Below are 14,652 nucleotides of genomic sequence, written 5' to 3' on the forward strand. Positions count from 1 at the left end.
GGTCCCCTTAAAAAAAAAAGAGAGAGAGAGAGACAGGGAAAATAAAAATACATGTTAACCATTTTTTTAAATAAATAAAAAATATTATGTACTATTAATGTTTTATTTCCAATACAATTTGAATATAATATATGTATAATATAATTAATAATAGCATAATAATAATCACAAAGTTTTGAACTAATAGTTGAACATATGTAAAAGTATAATTATAATTAATGATAGTATACGTATAATAGGAGTAACAATCAGAAATTTGAACAAAAAAATCATAGAATTTTACTTGAAATTAAAATTACAAATGTGAAAATATTTAAATAAATTTTTTTCTTGCTTTTCATTTCGCAAACTTATTAACTATCTCATCACAATCAATAATTTTAAGTAAATCGCTCTCTATATATAAAATAGCCATATTATTTAGTCTTTCCTCTGAAATTGAATTTCTTAGATAATTTTTTACTCTTTTTAGACAAGAAAATGAGCTTCCCCCCGATGCATTTGAAATTGGCATGGTTAACAAAATTTTCAAAATAATTTCCACATTTGGAAAAGTTGCTTTCATATCTAATGCTTTTTTTGTATATATTATTAATTGATCACTTGTCTTCTTCTTCATCTAAAAAGATTAAAAACTGTTCCAACTCATCTTTAAAATTACTTGAATCAAGGCCATCTTTATACATTTCTATTAAATTATTAACGCATTTTTTTTTCTTCTACACACAATGTAAACAGGAAAAAAACTCTAAAATTACTTATAACATTTTCATAGATTTTTCCACGTCTGTTCAGTTCTGCTATTAAATGATCGCATATTACGTAGAGTACATTATGTAAAAAAAATTCCTTTCGATTTTCTGTATATGTTCGCTTGCGATCATCTTCAAATGTTTTTCTGTTAGTTCTTTAACTTCTGATTCGATTTCGTTGAAATTATGTCTTATGTTTTCATTAATAAAAATTTCTAGACTTTTTAATAATGACGCACCATTAACAATTGTGCAGTCAATAGATTGTAAAGATTTACTTGTTGCATTGATTCTTTGCAAAATTTTATTCCATAGGACTGTCATTACAGCAGTTCCATAATCATTCATTTCTTTAAGTAATGATTTTGCTTCAATAACAACAATTTTTTTTTCTTTTGTAGAATTGCATATCTCATCTAATGCCTCTTTATATTTTTGTAGCCAGATTTTAACGCTAAAACTGCTTCAGCCCTGGCAGACCACCTTGTATCTGACAATTTCTTTAATGTATAAGAACCTTTATCCAATTTATTGCATAACATGTTCCATCAAAACGTTGATGCAGAGAAAAAAATAAAAAAATTTTGCACAAATAAAAACTACTGTATCTGGAAGAATTACTACAACTCTCTGCAGCAACATAACCAACTAAATTAAGTGAATGACTGGAGCAGAATAAACGTTGCTGATGGGGCATGTTGTCTTATTCTTGTTTGCAGACCATTGTACTTGCCCGACATATTTGCTGCATTGTCGTACGATTGTCCACTGCAATATTTTATATTTACTGGCAAATTTTGCAAGGTAGATAAAACTGTCTCTTCTAGATACTCCACATCATGTCTTTCTATAGGGAAGAACTTTAAAAATCTTTCTTTAACATCCCCATTTGCTGATAAATAGCACACTACAAAAGTAAGTTGATCCACATAATACAATAATATTTTGCGCATTTTATTTCCTCCACAATGTGTGCCATAAGATAATCGGCAATTATTTGAAAAAGTTCATCACACGTCTGATGTGATAAGTAATTTACATATCCGCTACCTTGATTTCCATACTTTTGCAAGTGCAACTTTAAAAAATCGTCATATTCATTCAAATACTCTAAACTAGTCAAATAATTGCCTTTTCTCGAAGATGTTGCACTCTCATTATGGCCTCTAAAAGCAATGCCCAAACTTGCGAGGAATTTTATTGTGGATACAATTCTTCGCAGAATCTCTCTCCAATAATTTTCTTTTTGCAATGTAATTTACAGATTTTGAACATCAATGCAATTTAACGTAGAGGAGCGCTTGTATAATGTACACATTGAAGCGACGTGCTCTTTTGACATTTTATGCTCCGACAAAGTTATTCCAATATTTTTCCAATTTTGGAACCCTATACTCAACTTAGACTTTGAGCCCGAAAACATTTTGCATGGGTAACAATAAATTGATTTGGATGTTTCGGAAAAAATTAGCCACGTCCTTTCTTCTTTTTCACCATTCGAAATTTTTCTGTAAAAATGGTCTTTACACAAGCCTCTGTAGTAACTGCGATCACAGTGTTTATAGACCGATTTAAGTGTAGTTATATCGCCTATATTTTTTGGTTTATTTGAAATTAGAAATTCAACCATTTCATTAGATAAAACGTTAGGCCAGAGAGAGAGAGAGAGAGAGAGCAATATCTTTTAGTGTAACTTCAAATGGAATATTTTCCATTTGCGTTTCAATATTTTCTAATGGACTTTCTTCTATATATTTTTTTTCTACTGGTTTTTCACCTGGTTGACTGTTGACTGGTTCTTCATCTTCTTCATCATTGTTGCTTTCTTCTATACCTTGGTTTTCAACTTCAACTAACTCTTTTTGTTGACTGATGGAAGCTCCTTGTTCTTCATCTTCATTGTTGCTCGATTATGATGGCCTGAATGGCCAGGGCCAGTTATAAATTTGTCCAATGTTCCTTTCTGTTGGTTGGCAACTTGCTTGCGTCTTTTTTTAATTTGTCTTTTTTCAGCCCCTGATAGATGTCATTTCCTTTTTCTAGCTACCACTGGTAGCCTACCAATGAAAAGAAAAATATAAAATTTAATAGTCTAGAGAAGAGATTTTTCGTTATAGTGCAATAAATTAATAATTAATTAAAATTCAAGAATTATTCATAAACTACGAAAATCCAGGCGCTGATGTAACAACAGGAATTAATTTTATCTTAATATAATTTCAACAATATACGATATACGCGTATTTGCGTAAATCGTAAGTCTGCAGGAGAACCTTAAGTACAAAGTAACAAATACGATTCTATTGCTCTGACGAGCGGTAGCGCAGCACCTATGCAGTGTAGTATGTGTATAGTACGCAGCGCAGCATAGTAATGAAATAATGAAAATAAGCGAATATAAACATACTATCAGGTTTTACCGCCGATTGTAAACTTGTACGTAATTAAAATTGCACATATGAAACCAAACTTGGTGTCATTAGAAAAAAGTGTAAAGTTGGGGGTTTGTGGGGCCCGGTGTGCCCGCCGTTAAATCCGCCTCTGGTTGTTTCACTAAATTCCCTTGCTTGCAATCAGTGCTACAGAAGACAAGAAGAAAATGATGGTGCATCAGAAATTAATTGTAGCTTGGCACATAATGTAGTAAACAGTCCCTTGCTTCCAAGGGAAAAATTCTTGCTTCCACCATTCCACATCTAGCTGGAAGTGGTCAAGCAATCTCTTAAAGCACTGGATTCTCAAGGTGATACCTTAAATTGCATACAATATAGTTTTCATAATTATCTGATGCAAAAAGTAAACAGTGACAGTTATTAGTTCGCAAATTAAGCAGCTGTTGGCTTCACCAACTGATGATGAGTGATGATGATGGATGCCAAGTGAAATTCTTGGCAATCATTTCACCATATAGTGAATGGTTTCATTGGTAACATTTAACACAGAAAATTGCAAAGATTGAGAAGTCGACTGAAAATTATGGAAAAATGGGATGAAGAATGTCCATAATATGCACATTAAAGTTCTGTTACTTGCACTTTCACCTCAATTTCTTCAGACCAAATCTGGCAATGTTAGTGAAGAGAATGAGAAAAAATTCGACTAGGACATAGCCAATGGAGAAGAGGTATACCAAGGAAGGTGGGATGAAGCTATAATGGGTGACTGACCCCAACTTGGTTCAGACTGACCCCAAAAGACAAGGATGGTATAAAGGAACATTTTTGATTTAATCGGAGACGTGTTTCTTTTTTAATAGATGTACTCTATTCTGTATTATTTTCTCTTCTGTATATGTGTTATTCTGCAGAAACTTGACATGTAAAATTAAACATTCTGTACAGAATATTTAACTTCACAAGTTTGCAGAGAAGTCAATAAATGTGATATAATATCATTGCATATTTACAATGCTTTCATTTCTGGGCAAACCTGATGCTATGTAAAAACTAAGGTCATATTCAGACTCAGCATACCCAAATTCATAGAGACACCTAAAAAATGCAGATAAATGGAACCTTTTTGAAAATTTTCTATGTAGCCAATAGGAGAAGCATGTTGAGAGCCAGGGTAAACAACCTCACCAGATAACCTTTCCTTCCCTTTAACTCCTCTTTTCTATAACTTGTGGCAGTGACATGGACCTTCTACACAGTGTTTGGTCCTGGATGAGCCAACTCCTTCCCCCACCACCACCTCTCATCAATAATGATAATAGATAATTATTAAAATAAAGACATATTTGAAAGCTCAATTTTCTTGGGCCCTTTCAGATTCAAAAATTTAAACCACAAAATGCTAACTTCTGCAAAATGTTTGCAGTTTATTTCAACAATAAAAAGCTAATTATGAATACTTAGAGAACTTAATTTTAATAAATGCTATCATAACCTAGTTAATAATATAATGTAATAACATAAGTGTAAAACGTATGTATCATGTGCTTTGAAAATAATATACAAGTGTAATAAATTGTGCTGAATATACAAATTTATATATTGCTTACAAATATTTACTGTTATTGGGCCAAACCCAAACAAATTACTAAAGAACATTCTCTAAATTAAAAATCAATTATGTTCAACTGACCAAAAAAATGTTGGAATCGTTTTTAATTATGTCAATGGATGGTGGCATAATACCACCACTAGAAAAAAATTATGGACAAATTTGGTAGGAGCTCCAAAATATTGGAAAAGACTGTTTATTTAAGAGGTATATACAATCTAATAACATTTAATATTTTTCAATATAATTTTACAGTTCAATTTTTATCTCCCCTCCCCAATGTCCTAGAGGCTGTGTCCCTGAAAAAAAACTTTCCAGTCTGCTCCTGTGTCAGTGTATACTGAGCACATGATTGACAATCTCTGCACTGATCACAAGCAGGGCTGCCATAATATTGATAAATAAAAGAATGCATATACAGATTTGAAAAATGTAAGAAAATAATAGAAGCTTGACTATCTCAAGAAGAAAAGAAAACTTGCAAAACCATAAAAGAAAAGTTGGAAGGTCTGCATAAGAAGTTGAAATGTCAACAGGTACATGATAAAAAAAGTAAAGTAAAGTGCAGCCATTATCAACCCACTGCAGGATGGAAGCCTCCTCAACAATTCATGTTGAGGGAAAATGGACCATAATCTGCCACGCTGGTCCAGTGTGGGTTGGCAGATCGACCGTATTCAGCAGTCAGGGGTTTGAACCCCGGTCTACTCAAAGAGCGTGTGCTACTGCACTCCCGCTACAGCTAAGTATTCTGTGAAAATGGAAAAAAGAACACAAGCTTGAATAAAATCTAGAATTTTTTGAAAACGTGCCAGAAACCATAAATGATGGGTCATAACTGGAAATTTTCCAGAAAAATTTGGGATGTCTGCATAAGGGACTGAACATGTGAGCAGTAAGTGAAACTACTACTAAGTATTCTTGAAGATTAAAGAAAATTGAAAAAAAATCCTTTGTATATAAGGAAGAACTGTACATGACTAATAAATTTATATAACAGCTCATTATTTTTATTATTTTATGGAGCTACATAGAATAATATGTATTTCCATAAGTAAAATCCATAATAATAGTCAACAAAACTACAGATTGAAAAGAAACAAACAATATAAAAAGATCATTATGCATATTAATTTTCACTTGAGTTGTTATCCTCACCATGTGGATGCCATCCTAAACACATGGGACTTCCATCTCCACCACCTATATGATGATAACATCCATATACTGGATGACAATCATGATATGTCTGTCTAGCAGGAGTTATAAATTCAACACTGACTCGTTCTGGTTTTCCATAAGGTACTGAATCGGAACTCTGTGACACTGAACCTGGTGGTGATGTAGGCAGGATATAGGGAACTATATAGTCTCTGGAATCATAGTGAGCTCCATCTTCAGTGATATTTGTCTTTGAAGTTGGATGATTAAGTGAATGCACAGCTTGCAATGTTTCTTGATCACTTAATGTCAGGACAACATCTTGTGCAGATGCAATATGTTTACCAAAAAGATGTGGAAATTTTAACTCTAATTCATTCAGCTTCCTCTTTTTCTAAATACAATAAACAAAATATCTCATTAATAAATTGCTTTAGTACCAAAAGTATCGGTTAAATAAACTTAGAAATCAATATTCAAACAAATCTTATTTATTCTAAGTTAAATAAACATACTTGAAAAATACAGGATTTTTTGTGGACTATACTCAGAATGGCACACATGCATTACTAAAAGTAATTTCATTGATAACACGATGCAGGCACTGCAAATTGTGATCAGCTAACTGTAACCACTCAAAATCAGTTCTCTAATAGTTTCATGAGCGCATTATCTTCTTTTAAATGCAAAGTAGAAATAAAAATTTTATTGACTAATCCCCATTAAGAAGAGTGAGAAAATGAAAAGGGTAAAACGCCACCAGCAACATTAATTATGGCCATATGTAAAACAAGTCAGGAACCATTTCCTTTGGTAATAAAGGAGAATTTCATAAAGATGAATTTTGTAAATTTCATAAAGATGATTACAATGGTCTTAGGCAGTTTTTAAATAATATTAAGTGGGACTAATGGATGATGTTCCAAGAGCACATTCTAATGAGAAGCTACTAGGCTTTTCATACGAACTAGTTGCTTAGACCTAAAGGAATATCAGGTGAACCGATAAGATTTGTGGCAGAAGAAAAAAATACATGGGATGCACATAAATTAACAGCTGATGAAGTCTACAGTACATATAAATTAGTCTGCAATCAAGTCACAAAAGAAGATAGGCAAGCTTAAGCCGATTATTAGAAGTCTCTGGCAAAGAAAAGCATCAAAGACTTCTTTTCTTATGTAAAAACTAAAAGGAAGGGGATGAATCACATTGATCTAATAGATCTGAACCATTTCACTGTTAATGATCCTGCTCAGGTTTCTGTCAGAAGTGTATCAAATTCTAATAGGAAGCTAATCAATTTTGTGATAATTAAAAGGAAAGTGGAAGAGAAACTGTTGAAGTTAAGCGTAAAAAAGCACCTGAGGTTGATGGATTCTATCCAATTATATTAAGAGAGGCAGCAAAAGAAACTAGCAAACCTTTAGCCATAATTATGAGAGCACCTTTGGATTTGGGTGGGGGGGGATCCCCGTGGACTGGAAATATGCAAATCACAATGGGGAATAAAACGGTGACATGACTAATTACAGACCTGTTAGCCTAACTTTCTGTTCCAGTAAAAATAAAGGAATCACTGGTTAAAAAAGTAATATAGGACCATCTAGACAGGAGTGCTTACATATTGCAGTCAGAGGATGAATTTATAAAGGGATAATTTTGTGTGACCAATTTGACTGAATACTATGATGAGGTCACAAAGGAACCGGATGTAAAATGTAATTTTGATATCATATACGTTGATTTCAGAAAAGCTTTTGATACTGTTGCACATAAAAATTGCTCTACAAATTGGAGTAGTGGGAAATTAAGGGCAAGTTACTGCTATGAATAAAAGAATGGTAGAGTTGTTATAAATAGACCTCTTTGTGGACTGTTATTAGTGGAGTCCCCTCGGATTCAGTGCTGGGCCCATTGTTGTTTTCTATATTTATTAATGATATGCACCTGTTTCTATTAAGAGTAGAAACAGGTGCATTTATACTTGCATGTACACCAATGCTAGGAGTATAGTTAATAAATTCGAAAGGGCTTGAAGTGCTAGTCAAGCCATCAAAGGCAGATATTGTTGGGATATCAGAGACATGGTGTCACACAGACATAAGTAGTGCAGAACTGGAATTTGGGGAGTACAATGTGTACAGAAAGGATAGACAGGACAAGAAGGGAGGAAGGGTTATGCTGTTAGTTAAGAAACACACAAAATCTAAGGAAGTGTATCCAATTGATGTTGGTGGACAATGCAATGTTGAGTCTGTTTGGTGTGACATAAGCACTGGGAAAGGAAAAATGAGAGTAGGCGTGTGTTATAGGCCTAATGAATCTGAGGAGTATAATGAGCAATTGTGCAGAGAAATAGAGTGGGCCAGTAAATTACAGTGTCTTATAATGGGGGATTTTAATTTCCCAAATATTGACTGGAATTTGTGGGTTGGTCACCCACACACTAGCAAGGCTTTTGTGGATTTTTGGATTATTGTTTTCTACAGCAGCATGTTCGGGAGGCAACTAGAGGGAGTAATACTCTTGATTTGATTATCAGTAATGATTCTTCATGCATCAAGAATCTGCAGATAAAGGAACCACTAGGTGGCAGGGATCACAGTGTGCTGAAGTGGGATTTACTCAAAGAGGTAACTACCATTAGGGGTAAAGGGAAGGGTTATTGCTTCCGTAAAGGCGACTACGATGGACTGAGACAGTATTTAAATTCTATACAGTGGGACCAACTGATGATGTTACCAACAGCAAATTCAAAATGGGAAGCATTCAAAGAACTTATCTTGGAAGCTACTAGGCTTTACATACCAACTAAGAAATATTGTTCAAGGTTTAGGCCAAAATGGATGTCAGATGAACTAATGAGGCATATGGCAGAGAAGAAAAATGCATGGGATACATATAAATTAACAGGTGACAGAGAAGCCTATGATAGATATAAGCTGCTCTGTAACCAAGTCACAAAGGAGGTTAGGCAGGCAATGGCAGATTACGAGAAATCTTTGGAAAAGAATGCAAAGAAAAACAGCAAAGAGTTCTTTACTTATGTAAACTCTAGAAAGAAGGGGATGAATCTGTAAACTCTAGAAAGAAGGGGATGAATCATATTGGTCCACTTGATATCGATGGTTCAACTGTTGATGATCCTGCTCAGGTACCTAATAAACTAAATGAATATTTTGCATCGACATTCACAGATGAGGAGTTATTCAGGCAGAAGAATGCCAGAGGTGTATTCAACTCTGGCAGTAAGCTAGATAATCTTGTAATAACTGAGAGTAAAGTGGAGGATAAATTGTTGAAGATAAACACAAGAAAGGCACCTGGGGTGGATGGAATCTATCCAGTTATATTAAAGGAGGCAGCAAAGGAAGTAAACAAACCCTTAGCCATAATTATGAGAGTTTCCTGGACTCAGGGGAGGTACCCATGGACTAGAGATGTACAAATGTGACCTCAATCCACAAAGGAGGATCAAAGGGGAGACAAGTAATTACAGACCTGTTAGTTTAACTTTTGTTCCAGGGAAATTAATTGAGGCACTTGTTAAAGAAGCATTGCACAATCATCTCGACAAGACTTCAGTTATAGCTCGGACACAGCAGGGGTTTGTTAAGGGGAAGTCTTGTCTCACTGATTTGATTGGATACTATGATGTAGTCACAAAGGAACTGGATGCAAAGAATAACTTTGATATCATATATCTGGATCTTAGACAAGCCTTTGATACTGTTGCACATGGAAGACCGCTGCACATATTGGAGCAGCGTGGCATTGGAGGCAAATTGCTGCAATGGATAAAGGGATGGTTGAGTGGGAGAAGACAGAGAGTGATAATCAATGGACACTGCTCTTTGTGGACTAATGTTATTAGTGGAGTCCCTAAGAGTTCAGTATTGGGTCCATTGTTGTTTTCTGTATTTATAAATGATATTGATGATGGTATATCAGGCTTAAAGTCCAAGTTTGCAGATGATACAAAGGTTGGCAGGGTTGTTAATGACACTAATGACAGTACACTGCTGCAACAGGATCTAGAAAGGTTGAGCAGATGGGCTGAGAGGTGGCAAATGAAGTTTAACATTGACTAATGTAAAGTTTTTTTTTTTTTTTTTGGTAGTTGTTGGTGCATCGGCTTCTGTGGCCATAGTGCACCTCCCAAGGTTTTTGCAGTACTTTGATCCAAGCCCGAGGCGGGATTCAAACCCGCGACCTTTGGGTTACCAGGCAGGCACTTTTACCCACCTGGCTAGCCCAGTCGGCCAAATGTAAAGTACTACATATGGGAAGCAGTAATCGCAGAGTACATATCAACTCTGTGGTACCACACTGACAGTGGTAGAGAATGAAAAGGACCTGTGGGTAATTGTGCAGGCAGATATGAAGTTTTCTGAGCAGTGCAGATGGTATGTAAGAGTAGCTCATGGTGTCTTGTCAATGATATACAGGAATTTTTCTAGCAGGGATAAGGAGGTGATTATCCCCTTGTATAAGGCAATGGTGAAACCACAAATCTTGAGTACTGTATGCAGGTCCAGAGGCCTCATTTTAAGAAGGATGTAGAGCTGTTGGAACGAGTACGGAGAAGGGCAACAAGATTAGTGAATGGAACAAAGGGTTGCTCTTACGAAGGAAGGCCTAAGTTTTGCAAATTACAGTGATTGGAGACTAGTCACCTGCAAAGTGATCTGATTGAAGTGTATAAAGCCTTGAATGGTTTGAGCAAGCTCAATGCTGATAGCATACCTCCTCTTGCTCAGAATAATCGCCCGAGAGGGCATAAATTCAAATTGAGGAAACACGGCTGTAGGACAGATGTGCCGAAGTTTGCCATTAGCCAGTGGGTGGTTCATTGTTGGAACAAACTTCCATTTGTCGTTGTAGAAGTTGATAGCTTAAATAGATTCAAGGCAGAACTGGACAAATATTTGGAGCGAGTGGATGGGTGAAATAAGGATTTTTTTTTTTTTTTTTTTTGGCTGATGCTAAATAAGCTTGCTTTCTTGCATCACGTGCCTTTGCTAATACTAATGCTAATATTGATAAAGATATATCAAGCTTAAGGTCTAGATTTGCAGATGAGTCAAAGATTGGCTTTTTTTGGCTGATGCTATATAAGCTTGCTTTCTTGCATCATGTGCCAATGCTAATGCTAATATTGATAAAGATATATCAAGCTTAAGGTCTAGATTTGCAGATGAGTAAAAGATTGGCAGGATGGTTAATTACAGTAATCAGGGTATACTACTGCAACAATATTTAGAAAATTTAGGCAGATGGGTTGAGAAATGGCAATTGAAGTTTAACACTGAAGAATGCAAGGTAAAATTGCAATTGAAGTTTAACACTGAAAAATGCACAGCACTAACAGCATATTGTAGCAGTAATCATGGATTAAAGTACCACATGTGTGGTACTTTAATCTGACTACAATCTGAATCTGCAACTGGGTTGTAGAACATGAAAATGGCATGGGGTAAATGTGCAGTCCGATATGAAGTTCTCTGAGCTGTGCAGACAGGCCAGGCTCACTAGGATTTGTCAATGATATCCAGGAATTTTTCTAGCAGAGATAAGGAGGTAATTATCTCCTTGTTTAAGGCAATAGTTGGGCCACATACTGAGTACTGCATACAGGTCTGGAGGCCTCATTTCAAGAGTGATGTTGCTGGAATGGGTGCAGAGAAAGGCAATGAGATTGGTGGTGGGAACAAAAGGATAAATCTTACCAAACGAGTCTTCAGTTTGCAAATTCAATTTCTTCAGCAGTCGAGGTACCTACAAATTTATCTGATTGCAATATTTAAGGCTTTTAATGATTGAGCAGACTCACTGCTGATGGCATTCCTCCTCTTGATCAGTCTACAGATATGAGGAAGCAGAAATTCAAATTGAGGAATGATGGTTGAAAGACAGATATGCAGAAGTTTGCCTTCAGCTAGCGAGTAGTTGATTGAGGGGATAAACTTCCATTTCTTTTGTGGAAGTAGGTAGGTTGAATAAATTCAAGGAAGAACTAGACAAACTTTTGGAGGGGATGGACAGGTGACGTGGGTTTTTTTTGGCTAATGCTGCTTGGTTTCTTGCATCATCTGCCCCTACTAATACTAAAAGACTGCTGTACAAATGGAAGCATGTACAAATTGAAGCAGTGTAGTATTAGGAGAAAGTTACTGCTAAGGGAAGGATGAGTGAGAGAAGACAGAGAGTGATCAATGGACACTGCTCTTCTTAGACTATTATTAGTAGAGTTTCGTAGAGTTCAGAGCTGAGCCCATTGATATTTTCTATATCTATTAATGATAATGATGAAAGCGTATCAGGCTAATTGACTAAGTTTGCAGATGATATGTAAGTTGTTGGGGTGGTTAATAATAATAATCTGGGTATGCTACTGCATCAAGATCTAGACGAATTAAGCAGATGAGATGAGAAGTGGCAATTCAAGTTTAACATTGACAAATGCAAGGTACTGCATATGGATAGCAATAGTAATCCCAGAAGAACACACCAACTACGTGGTACCACACTCAGAGTGGTGGAGAATGAAAAAAAAGTTGGGATTAACATTTTGAGTACTGCATACAGGTCTCAAAGCCTCATTCTAGAAATGATATTAATCTATTGTAACAGGTGCAGAGAAGAGCAGTGAGATTATTGAGAAAAACAAAATGGTGCAAAACTGGGAAAGGCTTCAGTTCTGAAAATGCAGCATTTGCAGACTAGGCACCTAGCCAGTTCTGAGTAAGCTGTTTAAGGCTTTGAATGAATTGATGGAACAAAATTCCATCTGGTGTTGTGGAAGCAATAATTTGAATAAATTCAAGGAAGAACTAGACAAAATGTAAGAGAGGAGACAGGTAATATGGGAAGGGTTGCTTTTTTTTTTTTTTTTTTTTATAAGCTTGCTTTCTTGCACCATTTGCCACTATAAATACTAATATTGAATTTATCATCTCAGACCATTACTTTGGTATAGAATTTTTTTGTTTGTTTGATATCAAAATGTATTATTAGTTGTTGCCTAAGTGTCATACTGCTGTTACTCTTATTCTTCGGGTAATCCTCAAAAAGAGCAATAGTGAGCTTTCTGACCAATTTGATTGGATACTACGATGTGGTCACAAAGGAACTGGATGCAAAAAATAATTTTGATATCATATGCTTAGATTTCAGGAAAGCTTTTGATACTGTTGCACAGGGAAGACTGCTGTACAAATTGGAGCAGTACTGCATTAAGGGCAAGTTACTGCAATGGATAAAGGGATGGTGGAGTGAGAGACGGCAGAGAGTGGTAATAAATGGACACTGCTCTTCGTGGACTAATGTTATTAGTGGAGTCGCTCAGTGTTGGGTCCATTACTGTTTTCTGTATTTATAAATGATATTGATGAAGGTATATCAGGCTTAATGTCCAAGTTTGCAGATGATACAAAGATTGGCAGGGTTGTTAATAACCGTAAAGACAGTATGCTATGGCAACAGGATCTATAAAAGTTAGGCAGCTGGGCTGAGAAGTGGCAACTGACATTTAATATTAACAAATGAAAAGTACTCCATATGGGTAGAAGTAACCCAAGAGAAATGTACCAACTGTGTGATACTACACTCAGGAGGTGGAGAATGAAAAAGAGCTGGGGGTAATTGTGCAGTCAGATATGAAGTTCTGTGAGCAGTGGAGATGGGCTGCCAGAGCAGGTCATGGAGTTTTGTCAGTGATATATAGGAGTTTTGCTAGCAGAGACAAGGAGGTGATTATCCCTACCATTGTAAGGCAATGGTCAGTCCACACCTTGAGTACTGTATACAGGTCTGGAGGCCTCATTTTAGGAATGATGTAGAGTTGCTTGAATGAGTACAGAAAAGGGCAACAAGATTAGTGAGAGGAACAAAGGGGGTGTGTGCTTACAAAGAAAGGCTTAAATTCTACAAGTTGCAGCATGTGGATATTAGGCACTTGTGAGGTGATCTGATCAAGTTGTATAAGGCCTTGTATAGTTTGAGAAGGCTCAATGCTGATGGGATACTTCTGTTTGCTCAGAATAAGTACCTGAGGGGGCATAGATTCAAATTGAGGAAAGACAGCTGTAGAATTGATGTGCGGAAGTTTGCCTTTAGCCAGCGAGTAGTTGATTGCTAGAACAGACTTCCATCTGTTGTGGAAGTTGATAGCTTAAATAAATTTATGGCTGAACTAAACAAATATTTGGAATGACTGGATGGGTGAAATGGGAAGGTTTTTTTTTTTTTTTTTTTTTGGCTGATACTGTATAAGCTTGATTTCTTGCATCATGTGCCTCAACTAATGCTAAATGCTATTGCTATCAGTATCTTGAACCTTTATTTTCATAATGGGTTTAATTCCTTTTTTGTCATTATTTTACCAAATATTAAAGTGTATAATTATGTAGGAGCTTCAAAAATGCGCTAAAATTCATTCAATGAGCCCTCCCCAAAAACATACAATTCGCAACAAAGATTATCGTGTGGTTGATTTTTAAATTGAATTTCAATATCTTTTTTGTTTTTACCCTATAATCCCTGAACAAGTACTGACTTCACATTAACCAAAATGAGAAATACCCAGCTGTCAATTATTATGATTAATCAAAGTCAATGAATGGTAGTTAACATCAGCTGTGTCTAACAACCAATTGCAAGACTGCAATTAAGTTTTTCATAGTGGCATTCTCGCTATGAGTCAGTCACAATTAGTGAAAGCTAACGTCAACTA

At 35.6% G+C, this 14,652-nt stretch overlaps 1 protein-coding gene across 1 annotated transcript in view; it reads right to left on the reverse strand.

The window, feature by feature from the left end:
* Positions 1–14,652, reverse strand: part of LOC150077295 (uncharacterized) — a 198,754-nt gene that overhangs the window by 79,905 nt on the left and 104,197 nt on the right. The window contains exon 5 of the mRNA XM_090385847.1: positions 5,916–6,312. Within this exon, the coding sequence (XP_090241973.1) occupies positions 5,916–6,312 (397 nt within the window). The remainder of the gene's footprint in view (positions 1–5,915; positions 6,313–14,652) is intronic.

This window comes from Mastigoproctus giganteus, chromosome 12 (genome assembly GCF_048544385.1).
Source record: "Mastigoproctus giganteus isolate SK-2022 chromosome 12, ASM4854438v1, whole genome shotgun sequence".
NCBI lineage: Eukaryota > Metazoa > Arthropoda > Arachnida > Uropygi > Thelyphonidae > Mastigoproctus > Mastigoproctus giganteus.